This window comes from Amblyomma mixtum, chromosome 4 (assembly GCF_055824585.1).
Source record: "Amblyomma mixtum isolate Tamu chromosome 4, ASM5582458v1, whole genome shotgun sequence".
NCBI classification, from domain to species: domain Eukaryota; kingdom Metazoa; phylum Arthropoda; class Arachnida; order Ixodida; family Ixodidae; genus Amblyomma; species Amblyomma mixtum.
This window is the reverse complement of record NC_143015.1, coordinates 152,788,332-152,809,738: the sequence shown is the minus strand read 5'-3', so window position 1 is coordinate 152,809,738 and position 21,407 is coordinate 152,788,332. Positions and strand designations below refer to the sequence as shown.

At 48.7% G+C, this 21,407-nt stretch overlaps 1 protein-coding gene across 3 annotated transcripts in view; it reads left to right on the top strand.

Annotated features, from left to right (window-relative positions):
* The window catches only part of LOC149348810 (uncharacterized), a 70,397-nt gene that overhangs the window by 41,574 nt on the left and 7,416 nt on the right, over positions 1 to 21,407 (top strand). For 2 of the 3 annotated variants that reach the window (XM_089588363.1, XM_089588362.1), the window contains exons 11-19: positions 1,908 to 2,122; positions 3,195 to 3,308; positions 7,435 to 7,579; positions 11,053 to 11,234; positions 14,068 to 14,193; positions 16,073 to 16,281; positions 17,141 to 17,206; positions 19,229 to 19,355; positions 21,092 to 21,227. In XM_089588363.1, coding sequence (XP_089444489.1) covers positions 1,908 to 2,122; positions 3,195 to 3,308; positions 7,435 to 7,445 — 340 coding nt within the window. In that variant the 3' untranslated portion in view covers positions 7,446 to 7,579; positions 11,053 to 11,234; positions 14,068 to 14,193; ... (2 more) ...; positions 19,229 to 19,355; positions 21,092 to 21,227. The remainder of the gene's footprint in view (positions 1 to 1,907; positions 2,123 to 3,194; positions 3,309 to 7,434; positions 7,580 to 11,052; positions 11,235 to 14,067; positions 14,194 to 16,072; positions 16,282 to 17,140; positions 17,207 to 19,228; positions 19,356 to 21,091; positions 21,228 to 21,407) is intronic. The other variant, XM_089588365.1, reaches the window with a different exon arrangement.

The window sequence follows — 21,407 nt, the reverse complement described above, 5'->3', positions numbered from 1 at the left end:
TATCTATTTTTGGGGAGGCGAAAGCTCGTCAAGCTACATCCCTAGCTTTTTCTCTCTGCCTCCCTCATCCTTGTGATGAAAAACAAAGGCATTATTATTATTATTATCTGTCTCCTCGGCACGGCGCCGGCGTTCGCGCGCAGCACGTCGCTCCAGCGACGCCTTGTACAACTCCTCAGACATGACTAAGCGGAGCGCCCCTGCGGCGCCCCGTTTATCCTCTCCTAGCGAGTGCCCTCGCGCGGCGGGCCGAGGAGGTCGTCACGTGGTAGCCGCCGCGCCGAGCGAAGGAACGACTACGGCCGAAGAGACGAGTTGGGGCCGCTGCTCTCCTCTGGTCGTGACGTCACGCTGTCATGTGGTCGTGCGCCGCAGCTGTGCCGGAGCGAATGAACGACCTCCACCGACGGTAGAAAAGTGCTAGCAGTATTGCTTTCGCAATAAAAATTAAAGACAAGCAGTGCGCCAGGAAACTCCATCTCGGTGGCTCCCGAATGAAAAGAAAATTGGTTTTAAGGAAAGGAACGACGTCTGTCTCGGTGGATACCCGAACCGCGCCGTAAGGGCCTTTAGGAAAATGAAATGAAATGAAACTTGCTTTTAAGGAAAGCAAATGCCTCTCTCTCATATCTTGGTGTACACCCGAAAGGAATGCACACCACAGTACATGTCTCTAAAGCAACCTTCTAAGACAGCACCGTATTCACTACACGCGCGGCTCCTCCTCCGCCTCGCCGCAGCTTTTCGCTTCGAGATATCCAAGGGATGTATGTTGCGGTCGATAGATGCTTCTGGTTATAAATGCGTAGAGAATTCCGTAACTCTGTTTTAGCCGCCGCAGTGATTCACCAGTTATAATGCTCGGTTGCTGACCCGAAAGACGCGGGTTCTATGCTGGCTGCGGCGGTGGAAGTTGGATGTAGGTGGAATTCCAGAGGGCCATGTATTGTGCGATGTCAGGGCAGGTTAAAGAATCCCAGGTGGGCGAAATGCCCTGAGCCGTTCGCTATGGCGTCCCTCATAGTTGCTAGTGGCTGTTTATTTGGTAATAAAATGTGACAAGATTCAACTTGAAGGAACAGATGTTGCTAGCCGCGGCATCTGCCATCGAAACCTGAAGCATCTGAACTGCGGCTAGCGGGAATAAAACGACAGTGAAAGGGAAAGAAAAGGGGGGAGCAATAGAAGGGATAGGGGTAGGCCGGAAGTGCACACCATGTACAAATACAGGATATTACAATACAAATAAATGGGGGGTTCCGCGCCGCGCAAGGTTGTCGAGAGCCTGAGTCGCTTTCGGACGTTAACTCCTCGCAAACCAAGCCACCATTTAACTCTGCGCTGACCCTCAGATAACAATGCCATCTTGAGCCTTTTTGCTTCTAGGCTGTTGATGTTCGATGCCCTGCGGATACCCTGCTAGCCTTTCCGGGGGTGGGGGGCGGAGTTGAATAATGCACACAGTTACCAGTCCAGTCGTAGTGTGTATGCCTTCTTTTATCGTCCTTGATCAATTTGCCTGTTTTTTCTCTCAGCCGTAGTCATTAGTGGCAGTTTATAAAAGTTCGTTCGAATGACGGACTCAGTGATAGGTTGATAAATTGAATTGAGTGGTTGATTAATAATTGGATTGATCGATGGACTGCTTTACCGATTGATTGAGTAATTGATTAATTGATTGCCTGACTCATTGGTTGTTTGATTGTACCGTTTCGTGCACTGTCAGACGCTCGTGCCTTTTTTCTTAGAAGTGCGGGGTTCTTCTTCAAATAGCGATCGAAAAATATCTTCATGGCGTCACATATTAAAGTACTGTGAGTCTGTGCTTCAGCTGCCTGACTTCGGTATACTGCGTTTTTCGTCATTGGGTGCGAGTGTGTGTTTGCATGTGCATCCGTGTGTTCCAGGCAGGGGCTGAAAATGGCCACCGTGTTCACCGCGGGCGACGAGCAAACGGCGACCCCCACTGGAACCGCTGGTGTGCAAAGTGTGCACCGCTCCGAACGCCTGCCCGCTGCACAGCCAAGGTTTCAGGGCCGACGTACCCAACCGTGGCCCGATGAATCGACAGCAGCCAACGGGCGCTGGAGCCGTATCAACCCTGCGTCTGGTGCAAGCGTGGGTGAGGAGGACGCAGGGCTTATTGTTGCTTTTTCAGTATGATCGTAATCTGATCAATGCCCCGTCAGGGAGATTTGTTCTGATGTCCGGTGCCTGTTTATTTCATCCCACGCGCTGTGTTTAGTGTATACAATGTACGGATTTCACAGCTGTAGTTTGGCAGCGGAGTTGAACCTTTGTTGCGAAAGCGACACAACGCGAGTCGCCCAGCCATATCGCGGAGCTGACGGAAGGCCATACTGCGCATGCGCGAGGAGCAGTGACGTCACATGGCGCACAGCTGGCGCGCCGCCTGGCGACGGAATCCGCGAAGAAACACTGCAACTTCGCTGTCTTTAGTCGCGGAAGCCCCGGCCCCCGCCCCTTAAACTGCAACTTCGCTGTCTTTAGTCGCGGAAGCCCCGGCCCCCGCCCCTTGAGCCTGCGTGCCAGTGGCGGGGAGTAGGGGGCCTCCTACATCGGTGGAAAGTAAGTTCTACTAATACGACTACTACTGGTGCGCCGCCGTCGCTGCGCGGGTGACTCAGAGGTGCCGCCGCCGCGCTCGCCAGTTGCGCATGCGCAGTAGCGGCGCCTAGCTAGTGTGCCGGGGCCGCCGCCGCTGCCGCGCGCTCTCCATCGCCTCTCTCTCTCCTCGTTGCTTTCGCAATCCTCCAGGTTGAACAAGAGGTAAACCACTGTCAATTTTTTCCGTTTTAATTCATCAGACAAGTCTCACTAAGAGACGGCCGTGTCCCATTCATATACGAGTGACCGTCGTGCTGCCACGGCCACTGAGGCTGATCGCCGATTATTTTAAAAGCGATGACTTCGCGCCAGCGCAACCAATCATTAACGACGTAAGTCATGTGCCACTGCTCTTGCTGTCGTACCTAGCGGTTATCAGTAGGAACTCGGTCAACCATCCGTGGAGTCGCGGTGTTTGCTTTTCACTTAAAGATGCATTTACTGCTCGGGCACAGCGTATTCTTGTAAGGATCAGATTATGGCAAGAGTTCAGGCCTTGTTCATCCACTTGCCTTGAAGCCGGGGGTCACTACCATTTCTCCCGTTTTATTTGTGCAATGTTGCAGCCCGGCCGTGTGCAGTACCTTCGTCGCGTCTGGCCCGGATGCCTGCTCCCGGTTTGTCTGCAGCAGCGTGCCCAGCATCTCGACCACAACCAGTCACTGCATCGCCACCATCTGGTTGGTTGATTTATTGGTTCATTTTGGTTTAATGTCCCAAAGCGACTCAGGCTACGAGGGACGCCGTAGTGGAGGGCTCCAGAAATTTCGACCGCCTGTGGTTCTTGAACGTGCACTGACATCGACAGTACACGGGCCTCTATAATTTCGCCTCCATCGAAACACGTCCGCCGCGGTCGGGTTCGAACCAAGGTATCCCAGATCGGTAGACGAGCGCCTTAACGGGTGAGCCACCGCGGCGGGTCTTTAGGGATAAAAGTGCCTATTATAATTGGTGCTAAATCGCATAAAAAAGTTCAGGGGGCACTTTGGCACACTAAACTGCTTAAAGGCGGAAGCCTTTCCTGGAGCACTGTTAGGCATTGACTGAGAGACTGTTTGTTATTGACTAGTGTTTTATTTGGCTGTATACTTTAACTGCGCATTAAAACTACACACTTTCAGAGGCGCGTTTCACTTCTCCCCTAGTGCGTCTCTTTATCTGCTTCTTCGACTTCGGCTGTATCCACGTCTTCCTCAAAGTTTAGGTCAGGAGAGATTTCCGCAGATGGCTCATGCCCGGTGAATTCTTTATGTTTGATCGGGTCTACGTCGACTACTACCGCCTTGTGGTCACTGAAGTGGAGTGATATGTAGTCTAGATCTTTAACGCTGGGGTGGGTTCTGAAGACCAAATCCAAGCAGCTTCCGTACTTGGTGGTAGCTTTGTCCCGTGGAGTAGACAAGTGCAGACCCAGAGATTTCTGCATTCCATCTAGGAAGTCTTGATGCGTTCTGGCATCCTGGTTGAAGTATCCTACCACTATCATTGGGCCAAACTTGAACCAGCTTGGTAGCACTCGTCCCATGAATTCATGGCCAGCCCGTTGGGATATGTGAGGTTACACGTAGACGCACACCACGTTGAGTCCACTTTCGAGCTTGACACCGCACACTTCCCCCACATCAAAGTGCAAGTCGTCAAACTGCAGCGGTGTTAGGTTGACGTCTGGGTGCGCGTAATTGGCAACTCCCGCTGCTTGGTTGGAAGCACGATTTGCTCCTGTAACGTATAGTGAAAGCCTTTGATCTCAACTGGTGCCACCAAGGGATTCATCCATGTTTCAGTTAGACAGGGAACCTAGCACCGAGCCAAGACATGGTCATGTGCGACGTCTTGACCGTGTAGCGACAGTGAACGTACATTCACACAAGCTAGTGGAAGCTGTGATGCTTCCATGATCGCATTGCACCGCTGGGTGATTGTAGTCAAGCGATGCTCGTTTAGACGCCTGAACTCGTCCATGAGGCTGCGGTTTGGGTTGCTAGTCAAGCCGTGGCGGAACTTGGCCGTGCTCGTCGGCAAATTTGTTTTTGAGGAAAAGAAATGAATCTGTCTCGCATATCTTGGTGACACCTGAACCTCACCGGAAGAAGGGAGGGACATGAGAGTGAACGAAGTCACCGTATTCAGTACACGCGGCTTTGAAAATGGTTTTTTGAGGAAAGGAAATGTATCTGTCTCGCATATCTCGGTGGACACCTGAACCTCACCGGAAGAAGGGAGGGACATGAGAGTGAACGAAGTCACCGTATTCAGTACACGCGGCTTTGAAAATGGTTTTTTGAGGAAAGGAAATGTATCTGTCTCGCATATCTCGGTGGACACCTGAACCTCACCGGAAGAAGGGAGGGACATGAGAGTGAACGAAGACACCGTATTCAGTACACGCGCCTTTGAAAATGGTTTTTTGAGGAAAGGAAATGAATCTGTCTCGCATATCTCGGTGGACACCTGAACCTCACCGGAAGAAGGGAGGGAGATTAGAGTGAACGAAGACACCGTATTCAGTACACGCGCCTTTGAAAATGGTTTTTTGAGGAAAGGAAATGAATCTGTCTCGCATATCTCGGTGGACACCTGAACCTCACCGGAAGAAGGGAGGGACATTAGAGTGAACGAAGTCACCGTATTCAGTACACGCGGCTTTGAAAATGGTTTTTTGAGGAAAGGAAATGTATCTGTCTCGCATATCTCGGTGGACACCTGAACCTCACCGGAAGAAGGGAGGGACATGAGAGTGAACGAAGACACCGTATTCAGTACACGCGCCTTTGAAAATGGTTTTTTGAGGAAAGGAAATGAATCTGTCTCGCATATCTCGGTGGACACCTGAACCTCACCGGAAGAAGGGAGGGACATGAGAGTGAACGAAGACACCGTATTCAGTACACGCGCCTTTGAAAATGGTTTTTTGAGGAAAGGAAATGTATCTGTCTCGCATATCTCGGTGGACACCTGAACCTCACCGGAAGAAGGGAGGGACATGAGAGTGAACGAAGACACCGTATTCAGTACACGCGCCTTTGAAAATGGTTTTTTGAGGAAAGGAAATGAATCTGTCTCGCATATCTCGGTGGACACCTGAACCTCACCGGAAGAAGGGAGGGACATTAGAGTGAACGAAGACACCGTATTCAGTACACGCGCCTTTGAAAATGGTTTTTGAGGAAAGGAAATGTATCTGTCTCTCATATCTCGGTGTACACCTAAACCTCGCCATAACGGGAAGGGAGGAAGATGGGAGTGAACGAAGACACCGTAGTCACTAGACGCGCCTTTGTTCATTCCAAATCATCGAGCTGGCATGGCGAAGTGGTAGCGTGCTCGTCTCGCACTCCGGAGACCGGGGTTCGATTCTCAAGCTCGGAAAATTTCCTACTCTGTTTTATTTATCTGGTCTGACTAGAAAGGCTAATTGGTTAAGTAAGTCCCACTAACTTGGAGCATCACTATACGATCCCTTTAATTGGTTGCATGGTTAGTAGCCAAAGTGCAATTGGCCCCCTTTAAAATTCGCGCACTGTGACGTCACGACCGTTTCGACCAACTGAAAAGCGTGACATTTTCTCTCGACAACTTCTGCTTACAACGATGAGGCATTAAAGGCTTCCGCCTTAAAAATCGCGGACGCTATGTATCGCTTCCGGTGACTAATGATTAGGCGGTCCTGACGAAGCTAGACCAATTCTGATCGTTTTGTGTTCCGGCAGCCGGAAATTGCGGAATATTTATTTTTTTGCATTTTCGGTGTCAGAAATTTCAATTTCTGCGGGTCATTTTTGATCTGGTTGCTCGTGCTTTGGGCTTAGTATTTTCCACTGGGTAGTTTCGTTCGCATTACTAGCTTGAGTGGTTAGTAAGAATGAGGCAAACCACACTGATTGATATCCAACCATCCAACAGTCGCGTCTCATTCAGACGAACCATAAGCTGACACAAGGGTAGAAAGGAGAGTTGACCATTCTATGCTTATGTCAGCGCGGGCACGCGTTTCAATCAAGACTGTTTGGAACCCTCTCTTGAAGGGCTTTGTGGAGAGGGATGGGGGAGGAGCTCAGTTCTCTTGATGGCAGGGTTTTGGTGAGGCTGTATAGTCTTTGTGTACAAGGAAAATTCGTTTACGCCTTCTTTTCACGTCCTTGCTCACTTTGATCATTTCTCCTTAAGCATAGTCACCAGCGCTAGCTTCTAAAAGTTTGACCGATTGACTAACTGATTAGATGCTGATTGATCGATTAACAGATTTACTTATTGATTGCTTGGTTGGTGGAGTGACTGACACGGATTAAGAGATGGACTTATTGATTCCCAGATATATAGAGTGATTGCTTTGGATGGTTATTGAGTAGCAAGCAGCAGTCTATAAAAGCTCGATCGATTCACTGATTTATTAATGGCGGATTGATAGTTGGACTGACTGACTGATGTCTTAATGAACTGACTGACTGACATGGATTAGCTTTTTGGTGACTCACATTGATTTATCGACTGACAGACTGACGGACTGATTGACTAAATAACTGACTCAGCGAATAATTGATTAGGAATTGATGCATGTCGCCCACTGAAAACGGTATTCGGTGCGTTAACAGTGGCTCATTGGCTGTGGTTACAGAGGTGTGGAATTTATGCTCAGCTAGCGATCGAGTTGGAACGAACACCGGTGCCTGGGGTTAGTGACCAAATCCCCTCTGGTATGACATTGAAGGAGCGTTCGTCTACGCCTTGGCTACCTAACTCGGGTATTTTACGTAATTTATCTCTATGTGCGAGTGTCGGTTTGCGTGTGCATCTGTGTTTCAGACAGAGGCTGAGAATGGCCACCGTGTCCACCACGGGCGAGCTGCTCCCCTTGCGGCCCTGTTTCCTGGAGCGCCCTGGTGGTTAAAAAGAAGCAAGCACTAAGCACCAAGCACCGCATCAACCCTATGCCTGGTGCATGCACTCGGTGAGGAGGACGCACGGTTTATTTTTTGCTTTTATGCGAGAGCGTATCCAGCTCGTTCGGTCGAAAAGCCGTCGGCGTCCTAGATGTCGGCACCGCGCCTCGGAAAAAATTTCAGGGGGGCACTTTGTTGACCTAAAGTGCGGTGAGGCGAAAGCCTTAAACGTGGTGTTGCTGCTTGTGTGACTGATGTGTGGTTAAGATGATAAGCTTCGCCTCTAAGCGTGGAACGCGACAGCGTTTTGCAACGCTGCCGAACGCCATCTCCCATTGGTTTTTGAGGAAAGGAAATGCATCTCTCTCTCTCGCATATCTCGCCGTAAGGGAAGGGAGGAAGATTGGAGTTAACGAAGGCGCGCTACGGTATTAGCTAGACGTGCCTTTGTTCATTCCAGACCATCGAGCTACCTACCACTGCGCCATGCCAGCTCGGTTTGGTTTATTGGGGTTTAACGTCCCAAAGCAACTCAGGCTATGGTGCCTTTGTTCATTCCAGACCATCGAGCTGCGCATGCCAGCTCGGTTTGGTTTATTGGGGTTTAACGTCCCAAAGCAACTCAGGCTATGGTGCCTTTGTTCATTCCAGACCATCGAGCTACCACTGCGCATGCCAGCTCGGTTTGGTTTATTGGGGTTTAACGTCCCAAAGCAACTCAGGCTATGAGAGATGCCGCAGTGAAGGGCTCCGGAATTTCCGGAGCCCTTCACTGCGGCGTCTCTCATAGCCTAAGTTGCTTTCGGACGTTAAACCCCCATGAACCAAACCGAGCTGGCATGGCGGAGTGGTTAGCGTGCTCGTCTCGTACTCCGGAAACCCTGGTTGGGTTCCCCAACTCGACCAATCTCCTACTCGGTTTTATTTTGTTGTGTGGTGTGACTAGAAGTGTTCATTAGGCTAATTGGTCTTGACTATTGTTGAAATGCCATCCACCATGTCCTGTCACTCACCTGTCAAGTGGTGGAACTCTCTAGAAGGTTCGACACGATATATATGACACGTCTAGAAACGTCTATTATTGATGGTAATGATAGTTAAGCATGACTCGCACATTTCGTGATACTAATTAATGCATAGTTAGTGATAGCGTGACCTTAACTAGTACACTCATTATTTAGTGTTAAGGTACAGGCGCAGTGCACAGTCTCACATGCTACTTCTTAACTACTGCTAATTACCAATTACTCATTTAGTCATTAAGTACAATACAATACAATACATCTTTATGTTCCAGAAAAAATTTAATGGTCTCTTGGGCTAAAAGCTACACAAGCTTGACGAGGCCCAAGAGACCATTACAATCCCTTTATATCATGTTCCGATGTCTTTCGATTGCACCCGATTAAGTATCGATTGGCTGTTGATTGGCATATGCCCATATAAGGCATGCACTCGAAACGCGGACACATTTGCAACACATCTTGGTCACGACAGTATGAGGCATTAAAGGGGCCCAGAAACACAATCTTAGTTAACTGTTTTGCCTGTTGATTGCATACAGTGAGTTATAATGGTGCTATTAGCGTCGGTAATACCGCGTACATTCCGTTTTTTAGTATTTTAATGTCCTCCCAAGAACAACTTCATGGCTCTGATGGTGTCGCCACACAGTGGCGGGTTTTTAGCAGCGGATATGACATCACCTGGCGTGAGCTTGATGACCGGACAAACAGTAAATATACTGCAAATTGTGTGAATAAATAGAGACACATTTTGTCACCTGTCTGCGTTTTATATTAGATCAACAAAAACAATTTGTTTGTCTTAGATAAAAGCCCTGCAAAGCAAGTAAAATAAAAATACACCACCAGGGGCGCTCTGGCATGGAAACAACGCTGCCAGTCTCACAGAGAGCAGGCAACCATGGAGTACAAACTTCCGCGACGTGCTCTGGCTGGCTGTTTTGATTGGTTGCGCCAGCTGCCGTCATTGGGAGAGCGAAATAGGAGTGGGAAGCCCCGCCAAAATCGAGTTGAGGGCAGCGTTTTGTTTGCTTGTATTTTGAAATTTCTTCACTGAATAACTCCCGTTCCTGTGCATCGATTAATGTAATTCTTTTTAAGTCAGCATCTGTGTGACATAAAGAACCCACCTGAAGTATAGCCGGTATTCCCCCAGGCAGTGTTTCGCAGCCCCTTTAAATGCTTTCGCCTTAAAATCGCATCATGCCAAATGTTTGCCGTAGAATATTCTGGATGGTGTCATATGATTCAGCATAGCATAAAACTATAATCATTGGCTGCAGGTGTCCACCGGGTGTCCACCGAGGTATGTGAGAGAGTTATGGTGTCATTTCCTTTACTCAAATCCATTTTCGATTGCCCTTTCCACAGCACCTCTCTCTCTCTCTCTCCCTCTCTCTCTCATTGCTCTCCCGCCTTCCTTCCTTCCCTTACGTTGTAGTTCGGGTGTTCACCGAGATGACAGAGAATTTCCTTTCCTCAAAAATGCGTTGCGTTCGAAGGTGTTTTCAAAGGCCAAGGTGTCCTTGCATGGACTCCATGGACTCCCTGGGAGTTCCATGGACTGCGTGGCAGCGCTGCAACACGCTGTCGCGTACCTCACCTATAGGCGAAACGTAGGCGTCCTCTAATTTTTTAGTATTATCGTTATCGCCGATAAAAGCTCATTCAGCGAGTTATCCTTTCTAACTTTGGGTGAGCCCAGGCACGCGTTACAGTGATGACTGTGTGGAACCCACTCTTAAGACTCTTAGGAGCTTAGTCTTGTTGACGGCAGGGTTTTGCTGATGTTGTTTCGGAAAAGAAAAGGGAGTGTGGTTCAGATAAAAGGAAAATTCGTTTTCGCCTTCTTTTCCCGTCCTTGCTCAATTTGACTAGTTTTCATTTTAACCATAGTAACCAGTGGCAGTTTATACAAGGTCCATCGACTGATTGATTGTTTAGATGGTTGATTGATGAGTTTATTGATCATTTAACAGATATACTGACTAATTGATTGTTTGCTGGAGCGACTTACACTGATTTACAGATTGATGTATTGATTGACCCAGCGATTTGTCTACCTCTTAAGCAGATGCACAAGCGGCGCACTCTACAAGTTTGATTGATTAACTGATTTATTTGATGGCTGATTGATTGATTGGTCTGTGCATGAACTGACTCACCGACATTTACAGATTGATTGATCGACTGATGGACTGACTGATTGATTGACTAATTGACTCGCTGACTGACTAATTGATTGATTGTCAATTGGTGCGTGCCGCTCTCTGAAAGAGGAGCTCTTTCCGGTACCAGACGCTCGTTGCCTGTGGTTCTAGAAGTGTGCAATTTATGCTCATTTAGCGATAGAGTTAGAACATATATCGGTAACTGGCATTAGGGTAACAAAATCCCCTCTAGAGTATGAAAGTGAAGATATGCCAGTGTATGCTTCGGCTCACTAACCCTAGTATATTACGTAATTCCTCATCGTTGTGTGTGAGCGCTTGTTTGCGTGTGCATCCGTGTTTCAGGCAGAGGCTTAAAGTGGCCACCGTGTCCGCCACGTGCCATCTCCAGTGGCAGACCTGCTTTCTGGAGCCCCTGGTGGGGAAAATTCAGGCGCCGACGCTTGTGCATAGCCGTGGCGCCATCGATCCACTGCAGCCAACGTGCCTTGGTGCCGTATCAAACCAGCGCCTCAGGCAAGCGCTGGGTGAGCAGGACACATGGTTTATTATTGTTTTTTTTTGTGATCCTATTCGCAAATGACTGCTCAGTTTGGGGGATTTGTTATGATTGTTAAGTTCTTTCCTTGTATGTTTATTTTATGCTGTGCTCCGCCTTTAGCTCATGCACTCCTTTAAAAGTAGACTAAAAAGGAATCTGACTTCGTCTTTTTACCGCAGGAAATCGACCTACACGTTCCGAGCATCCTTAGAAACGTTGAATTATTGTCCTGCGCAGCCGATTTTCCTAATTAAGTCTAAGTGGGATTAAACTTCCCGGCTGCCGCCTTTCTTTTTTGAATTCAACGCTGACGGTAGGAGTCAGCCAACTCGCGGAGTGCCTTTCAGCCAGTCCCGTGGCGGCTTGCCGATCTGCCATTGCCGGAGTGATACCTAGCGATCGGTGAAAGGCAAGGGTCCACGCATGTTTTTATTCTCGTGGGCTTAATTTGCAGCTTCGTTGTCTCTGACTAGATATTCAGGAAAATCTAAAACACAAAAAAATTGGCTGTTGCTTAGCTAAGGTTAAGCCTGGATATCTCGAAGCGGAAAGCTCTCGCTGCTTTTTAGCTAACTCCCAAACTACCACTTCTGGATCGGTGTTTCTGCGCCGTCCGACTGTTGCTTCTTCTCCTTCCATGGCGAGTGTGGCGCCTGGGCAAGCGCGCCTTATATACCCCTCCTTGCATATGCGCACTGAGCACGACTGCGGCGAAAGGACAAACGGTGGCGAGGAGGAGAAGCGGCGGCGCACATGCGCAGTAGCGCGCGGCGGCGACGACGGCTGCGGCAGCAGCGGCCACCTGCGCTCCGTGTGACGTCACTCGGTTTCGCGCATGCGCAGCTGTGGCAAATCTGTAGTGTTGCTCACGCGAAGTTCGGTGCTGACGAGTCTAGTGAAGCCTCTCGCTTCAGTAAAGGTGAAAGCGAAGCTGACACGCGACTGCAAGAAAGGCACTCCACGCGTTAGTTGACTCCCCCTACCTTCAGCGGCGAGTTAAAAAAAGGCAGAAGGCGGGATGTTCAATCTGATGTAAATTAGGGAAAACGGCCACGCAGGACAATAATGCGAAGTTTCTAAGTGTGCTGGCAACATGTATATTAAGCTCCCACGGTAGAAGGAAGAGTTCAGAGTTCAGGTTCCTCTTTAGTGCAGATTTAATAGCTCCAGAGTCGCAGCGGAATCTCCTTCATAAAGAAGCGCTGAACAAATGGTCGAGCGTCAAGATTGTGTGGAGATTTATAGAACTGATAGTCTATTAACTACTCAATCTCATGCCAAAAGTTGTGCCTGTGTGAACGTAAAGGCTAAAGGCCACAGTGAAATTGACTCACTCCAATGGGCAGATGGCGTGTATGAATAGATTTCCCATTTCGCAAGACTAAGACGCCAGTTCATCTGAAAACGAAGATTTTGCAGGGAACTCTCAGCCATGGTTAAATGCAAGTGTCACTAACCCGCCATACTGAGAGCATCTGAGATGTTGATGCATCCAGAGCGTTGACGAAGGCGAGCCAGAAACAATCTTGCACATATTGTGCAGGTCATGTTGGAAAGCTTGGGCGAGCATTGGTTCGGCAGTGGGCTCTATGCCACGCTTATTCTTGACTTTGTTTCGTCGTCATTGGCCAATTTGACTGGTTTTGATGGATTGGCTGCTTGGTTAATTGGCGGACTGAGTTACTGGTATTGATTGGATTATTAGATTTATAGATTGATTGGCAGATTGACTAACTTTTTACTGGTTTGGTTTATGAGGTTTAACATCCCAAAGCGACTCAGGCTATGAGCGACGCCGTAGGGAAGGGCTCCGAAAATTTTGACCACCTGGGGTTTCGTAACGTGCACTGACATCGCCCAGTACACCGGCCTCTAGAATTTCGCCTGCATCGAAATTCGACCGCCGCGGCCGGGATCGAACCCGCGTCTTTCGGGTCAGCAGCCGAGCACCATAACCACTGAGCCACCGCGGCGGCTATCAAACCAAACCAAACCTAGTGTTTAACTGCTTTTCTTTTAAGCAGATTAACGAGCGACGCCTTGTACATGTTCTATTTATTGACTCATTTATTTATATTATGGCTGCATGTTTAATTGGCTGATTGATTCATTGGTTGGTTGGTGGACTTGCGAACTGACTGATATTGGCTGATTGACCTGTCGATTGACTGAATGGTTGACTGACAGGCTGATCGATCGATTGACAGATTGATAGTCGCGTGGTGCCTGAGTGGTTATGGTTCTCGGCTGGTGACCCGAAAGACGCGGGACCGATCCCTGCCGAGGCTGTCGAATTTCGATGGAAGCGAAATTCTAGAGGCCCTTGTACTGTGCGATATCATTACACGTTAGAGAACCACAAGTGATCGAAATATCCGGAGCCCTTCACTACAGTATCCCTCATAAGCTGAGTTGCTTTGGGACGTTAAGCACCCATACACTGTAAACCTATTGATGGATAGCTTGACTGAGAGATTTGTTCATCGACTGATTGGCTGACACATTGATTGATAGACAGTTTGATTGACTGATTTATTCATTTAGTTCTTGGGAATCGGTGCTTGCCGCTACCTGAAAGAGGAGTTTTGTACGCTAACAAACGCACATTGCGTGTGGTTCAAGAAGCGTGGAGTTTATGCTCAGTCAGCGATCGACTTTGATCAGATGCCGGTAGCTATGGTTAGATTAACCAAATCGCCTCTACTAAATGGCATGACAGGTGTGTGATTCTACGAATCTTGCTACTTAACTAAGCCATACATACGCGAAGCTTCATCGTTGTGTGCGAGCGTTTGTTTGCGGGTGCATCCATGTTTCAGGCAGAGGCTGAAAATGGCCACCGTGTCCGGCACGGGTTAATGAGGAGCAGAAACGACCGAACCGCTGCCCACTGCTGAGCCAAGGCTACAGGGCCAGTGTACCTTGCGGCGGATGTCCAGCGCTGGGTGAGGAGGACGCACTGTTTATTTTTGCTTTGTCAGTATGATGTTAAACAGCTGACGTTCTGATTGTACCCCACATTTCTTTGGAGGAGAAATTCTAGAGGCCCGTGTACTGTGCGATGTCAGTGCACGTTAAAGAACCCCAGGTGGTCGAAATTTCCGGAGCCCTTCACTACCGGAGCCCTTCACTACGGCGTCTCTCATAGCCTTAGTCGCTTTGGGACGTTAAACCCCATAAACCAAACCAACATTTCTTGCATGTTCATTTTATCCCACCCGTTGTCTTTGTTTAAAGGATATTTGATATACTCCTGTTATAGCTGTAGTGTAGCTCAGGCGATGCTCAGCTTGGGACTTCTGTGCTGACTGTCCCAAAGGTTCCTTGTGAGCTTATTTTATCCCACGCGTTGTCTTTGTTTAAAGATTATTTTATGCACCGCTCTTATAACTGTAGTCTGGCAGGAGAGTTGAATATATCAGTTTTAATTCCTCAGCCGAGCCTCACTCTTCGTGTCCCGTTCGGACATGTGACCACCGTGCGGCCATGGTTACCGGAGCTGATCGACGATTGTTTTAAAGGTGGTAATTTCACGTCAACGTTCACAGTCAAAGGCGTTAGTGGTGTGTCGGTGCTTTGTAACTTCCCGAAGCCCGAAATTGCTGTATTTTTTGTTGCTTTTTCGGTGCCAAGGATTTCAGTTACCGCTAGAAATTTTCGACATGCTTGCTCATGTTTTGAGCTCAGTATTTCCCACTGGGTAGTTTCGCTCGCATTAGCAGCTTGAATGGCGATTGCGAATGAGGGAAATCACACTGATTTCTATCCACCGATCCGAGCCATAAATTTGCACAGGGGCAGACAGGCTAGTTGGCCACTCTAACCTTGTGTCAGCGCAGGAACGCTTTTCATTTATGGCTGTTTGGTGGCTCAGTGGTTATGGTTGCTCGGCTGCTGACCCGAAAGACGCGGGTTCGATCCCGGCCGTGTCGGTTGAATTTCTTTGGAGGAGAAATTCTAGAGGCCCGTGTACTGTGCGATGACAGTGCACGTTTAAGAACCCCAGGTGGTCGAAATTTCTGGAGCCTTCCACTACGGCGTCTCTCATAGCCTTAGTCGCTTTGGGACGTTAAACCCCGTAAACACTAAACCCCCCTAAACGTTTATGGAAAATATGCAGTAATTAGTAATTAGTGGCACCCCAATTATTAGTTCATCATCGTCATCCTGGCTACGTCCACTGCAGGAAGGACGCCTCTCCCATACCTCTCCAATTGAACCTGTGCTGTGCCATTACGGCCCCCTTGTACCCACGCTTGGCCTCTCTGGAATCCAGTCTGTTATCCTTAAAGGCGCACTGAACAGGAATGTGAACTTGTCTTTTTGCCGCGAGAACTCGACCTACACTTTCCGGGCGTTTTTAGAAACTTTGATTTATTGTCCTGTGCGGCCGATTTCCCTAATTCAAATCGGAATAAACGTCTCGGCTCCCGCCTTTTTTCAACTCACCGCGGACGGCAGGAGGGGTCGACCAACCTTTCACCCAGTCCCGTGGCGGCTTGCCTCTCTTCCATCGTCGGAGTGATACGTAGTGATCGGCGAAAGCAGAGTGCCCACGCACATTTTTATTTCCGTGCACATTTTTATTCCTACGCGTTAGTTGACTCTTCGGACCTTCCGCGAAGAGCTAAAAAAATAACGGGAGCCGGGACTTTTAATCCGATTTAGTTTTGGGAAATCGTCCCCACAGGACAATAATTCAAGATTTCTAAGAATGCTCTTAACGTGTAGATCTAGTTCCCGCGGGGAAAATACGACTTCAGATTCCTCTTTCGAGTACCTTTAACGACCATCAGTTATCTTGTCTTCTCTCTTGGTTCCGAGGCCCAAGGATGTCTGCCATGGAGCACGGTGGTGGCGGCTATGTTCCGGCGCCTTTTGCTGCGGCCAGCCGAACCATAGGCCGAGGCCGAGGTCGTGGCCGGGTGTCAGGCACAACAGCGCCCGTCTTCGGTGGGAAATCCCGGCAACCGCTCGGCCAGGAGCTGAGGCTGCTGTCAGCGCAAGATTCTGCAGCTGCGACAGTACCCCAGGTACCGCAATCATCAGTCGAAACACTAAGCAAACAAGGTTGCCGAGCTTTTTGAAGCAGTTTCATGGACAGAAGTTTACACTCACTTTTTGTACTGCAGCTGTATATAACGCTGCTGAATTGTACAGTTTGTAAAGCAGAGAAAGGACCAATGCGTTATTTTACTTTGTCAGCAAATACGGCGATGAGGCGGAACCAGCGGATTTCGGAAGTCAGGCTCTACTTGGCGTTACCCAGAGGTGTCGGACCTCAGCCAGCACCTAGCAAATAGAACGTCCCCACTTCAGCTTATTCACAAACAGCTCTTTGAAAACTTCGCAGTGTGAAGAGCTAGGTTATCCACACAGGTGTGAGGGTGAGATGAGGAAGTTTGAGCGGATAAAACGACCGCGACTGGCACAGGGCGCGATTGATAGAAGATCAGCGCTCGTATTGTCTTGTTGGTTCTGTTTTCTTCTTGTTCGTGATGCCTCGCCGCGGTGGTTCAGTGGTTACGGCCCTCGGGTGCTGGCCCGAAAGACGCGGGTTCGATCCCGGCCGCGGCGGCCGAATTTCGATGAAAGCGAAATTCTAGAGGCCCGTGGACTGTGCGATGTCATGTGCACGTTAAAAAACCCCAGGTGGTCGAAATTTGCGGAGGCCTTCACTACGGCGTCCCTCACTGCCTGAGTTGCTTTTGATGTTAAACCCCAATAAACCGAAAACATCAGTTATCTTGCTTTCACATTAAATGCCCTGGCCATGCCTATTTCTTTTTTTCGCTTTCGACCAAGATATTAACCCACGTTTGTTCTCTCACCAACTCTGCCCTGTGTCTTAGGAATCGCTTAACGTTACGCCTATCATTTTCCTTTCCGTAGGTCTCTGCCTGGTCCTCGGGTTGAGCGTGAACCCTTTCCGTTAGCCTCCAGGTTTCTGCCCCATAGGTGAGTACCGGTAAAATACAGCCGTTATATATATACTTTTCTCTTGAGGGATATTGGTAAACTACCATTCATGACCTCACAGAACTGGCCAAATGCACTTCATCGCATTCTTTTATACCTCTAGTTAATTTCTCGCGTCATTCGGATCTGCCTTCGCTTTCTGTCCTAAATCGATGTATTTTGTTACCAACCCAAGCGCCTCGCCACCGATTGTAAACTGCTGCTTTTTTCGAATTCTGTTTCTTCATATTAACTTTTCTACCCACCATTCAGCTCTGACTGTCGTAAGGCATTGAGCATGCGTTCCAATTGATTTCCTGAGCGACTTAGCGAGCGAATCGGAAGTTGGTGAGGTACTCTCCATTAACTGTTTCCCCAGGAACTCACAATACAAGCCTCTGGATACCTCTTGTAAACAGGTGGTGAATAGCATTGGAGAGATCATGTGTTCCTGCTTGACATCCTTACTGTCTTTATGCATGAAGAACTATGGCGGCTGTTGAGCCATTCATTTCCAGTACAATGATGGACACGAATTTTTCACATCACACATCAATGGCACGTAAGGATCTTAAGTGCGTCCGGTAACTTTTACTGGTAAGATTACCGGATGATGACAATGAATTGGCACAAGGGCAACTTCGGCCAAGGAGTGCCATGTCACTAGGTATTTGAGTCTGCTTAGTGTCCTCTTTCCCATGAATTATATCCCAAGAAAACCGAGCACCAGGCCGAGGGAAGCTTGTACCCATTGTAATACCGGTAGCTATCGTGCGGTACTGGGGATCCAACACCGGACCTACTGTATTCAAGGCAGTTAAATATTGCTTTCTGTACTCCTTTAAGAGCAGTGGTGTGACAGCGGAATTGTGTTCATAAGCAAGGGCTTACTTCATGGAGTAGAATGCGCGGTTCATAATCAATCTGATGCGAAACGTTGTACCTGTGTGAACATGCATTCCTCGTGTCACGGTCACATGAACACACGTCAGTTTGAAGTTAGCCGGTACTAGTAATATCCCCATTCGGAATACAAAGACGCTACTTTCACCGAAAACGGGGCTTTTGCCAGAAACTCTCAGCAAGTAGAGTTGGCCACTTTCGCGAGATACTGAGGTGACATCAGGGCAGGTTTTCCCGCTCGGATCCCTGAGGCCAGGCTACATCGCCATTGGCTTCGAAACGGTGATCGCGGAGTCCCTTTCTAGCTTTTAATGCGTTGGCATTAGAGCGGTCAGTGTGAGCATAATTTGCCACCACCGTCTGCAAGTAGCCAGTGCGCACTGGGCTTTACGAACTACCTCAGCACGTACTTCCTCGGATATTACGCACCTTGGCATGCCACCTCGAATATAACGAACTCTAGTGTGTTCTATCGCATATACCGAACTTTCGCGTTTGCACCTGTTCGTGTGTTCACCTCGGATATATTAAAAACCTTAGTTTATCACGTCGGATATAACGAGTTAAGAGTGTCAACCACAAACATAATCAATGTTTGTCAACTAACGCATTCCAACGATCCATCGAGGATAACCTAAGAGTTTTTTTTTATTCACGGCTTTTATTCCAGTGACTGGGAAAACAAAAATCTAAGTTAATTTTGTGATCCTAATTTTTCAGAAATAAATATTGACCTTGTAGCAGTGGAAATATACTTGAAGTAGAAAATTCAAATTCTCTTTGTAGCTGGCAATAGGCTTAGATGCTCGTCGAGTTTAGTTGGGACTTTTAGGTGCAAGCGGACCATCACGACAACCGGAGGGGAGGGGCTTGCCGCTCACTGAAAGACGAGTTTTGTACGCTAACAAACACACATTGCGTGTGGTTCAAGAAGCGTGGAGTTTATGCTTAGTCAGCGATCGACTTCGAACAAATGCCGGTAGCTATGGTTAGATTAACCAAATCGACTCTACTAAATGGCATGACAGATGTGTGATTCTGCTACTTAACTAAGCCATAGATACGCGATTCTTCATGGTTGTTTGCGAGCGTTTGTTTGCGCGTGCATCCATATTTCAGGCAGAGGCTGGAAATGGCCACCGTGTCCGGCACGGGTTACGGGAACGAAAAAAAACACCTAACAGCTGTCCACTGCTGAGCCATGGCTACGGGGCCGGTGCACCTTGCGGCGGGTGTCCAGCGCTGGGTGAGGAGGACGCACGGTTTATTTTTGCTTTGTTAGTATGATCCTAAACAGCAGACGAAAGGTCAGCTGGAAGGATTTGTTACTGCCATGGTTACTGGAGCTGGGGTGGTATTCTCTCGGTGTCGCATTTTGCGACACGTCGCATTAGGGCGGGGCCTAAAAAAGTGCGTACTTTTGCTCGAAGAAACGAAAAACGCCACCGGCACTATCGTCGGCGGCGCTTTCATTCACTCCGAAAAGCGACAATTCACCACTGCTGATTCACAAGCAGCAGTAGTTTGGCATCTTTGATTAGTAGGTGTTAATTATTGCAGAGATGTTTGTTTTTGTTTATTTCAAGCAGCATAATGTACGTACTACAGCCAATGGGTATTCACAATGCAAGACTGATGGCACTCATTTCAATTTATCATTCGTTTTACGAACGCGAGGGCGGTTTAAGCCGTGATGAAAATGCCGCTTTTCATATGGGTCTCTCAAACTAGCAAGAATTTCTAGGGACCCTACTGAAACATGTGAACGACAACATGGAGGTGTTAATATTTAGTTGTATGTTCGTAAAAGTCGTCACATTGCTTTAAATTATCTTTGGCTCGTGCGGACACTGTTTCAAGGCGCTAACGCGCATTAAAATGCCTTGAAGGGTGACGTAGCCGCTAGCGCAAGCGCTGCCAAGCCCATCTCGTCGCAATGGGCAACGTCTGCTTCGTCGTCTGTTTGCGACGGTGCAAGGTAAGTTCGCTTGGCGAGCGGCAGCTCGTCTCAGCAGACGGTAGCCACAGTGCTGTGCTGTTTGGCAGCCGGTAATGCGGCCGAAAAGCTTCGTCGGTCAAGGCAGACGGCTCGCGATGTCCGCGGACACGCCGCTCTTCTTCGCGGCTTAAAAACCAGGCGAGAGAATGAAATCCATGGCGTCTAGTATCAATTTCCTAGCCCGTCACCCGCGCGAACCGCTTTAGCGTATTCCGTTGTTCGACTGAGCGTAGTGAATGAAGGCGACGTCACAGTGACGTAGCAGGAAGGCGGATCTGTTGTCGTCACGCCGCCGTCACAGCGGCTCGAGGCAATCGGCGAAAAGTGATGTGGACATGTCGCAAAAGGCGACACCGGGAGACCACCACCCCGTGACCGCCGATTGTTTTAAAAGTGGTAATTTCACGTCAACGCTGACAGTCAAAGGCGTTAGTGATGTGTTGATGCTCTTGAAAATCGTACTTCGCGGTTATTAACAGGCAACTCGGTCTACCATCCGTGGATTCACGATGCTCGCTTTTCGCTTAAAAATCCATTTGCTGCTTCGGGCATAGCGCATGATTCTAAGGATCAGACTAATACAAGGGCTCAGGCCTTGTACACCTTGCCTGAAGCGCGCGGTCACTAGCATGCTATCCCGTTTTATGCGAAGCATACTACTTTAGCTACCACTTCAGCCCTTCACCCTGGTTATGCGCCTCCAAATCACGTGATACATGACGTCACACCACGTGACACGATGACGTCACGACAGTGGAGAAACGGGGGCCCACCTCGCGCCGTTGCTGTTGCTGTGCGCCTCGAAATCACGTGACACGATGATGCCACACCACGTGACACGATGACGTCACGACAGTGGAGAAACGGGGGCCCCCCTCGCGCCGTCGCTGTGGTTGTGCGCCTCCAAATTACGCGACACGATGATGCTTCGCATTCTCTAGGCTTAACCAAGTTAAGCCTCAGCCATTTTTTTATTTGTGCAGTCTTTTCAGCCCGGCCGTGTGCAATGCCTCCGTCGCGTCTGGCCCGGGTGCCTGCAACCGGTTTCACCGCAGCAATGGGCCGAGCACCCCACCCGCAACCAGCCACTACATCGCCATCAAGTGGAGGGACGTTGCGGTGCGATACCTTTTGCCTTGATCGCAGGATACAGTGCATACTAAAGAGCTGTTTACAGATTAAATTCCCCCAGTTAGTTTCTTCATTGCCTATTATAATTGACGCGAAAAGCATTAACTCCGGCTCCTAACTGTTAGACTGTCCTGACGAGGCTAGAGCACTTCGGCATGGCGAGCACTT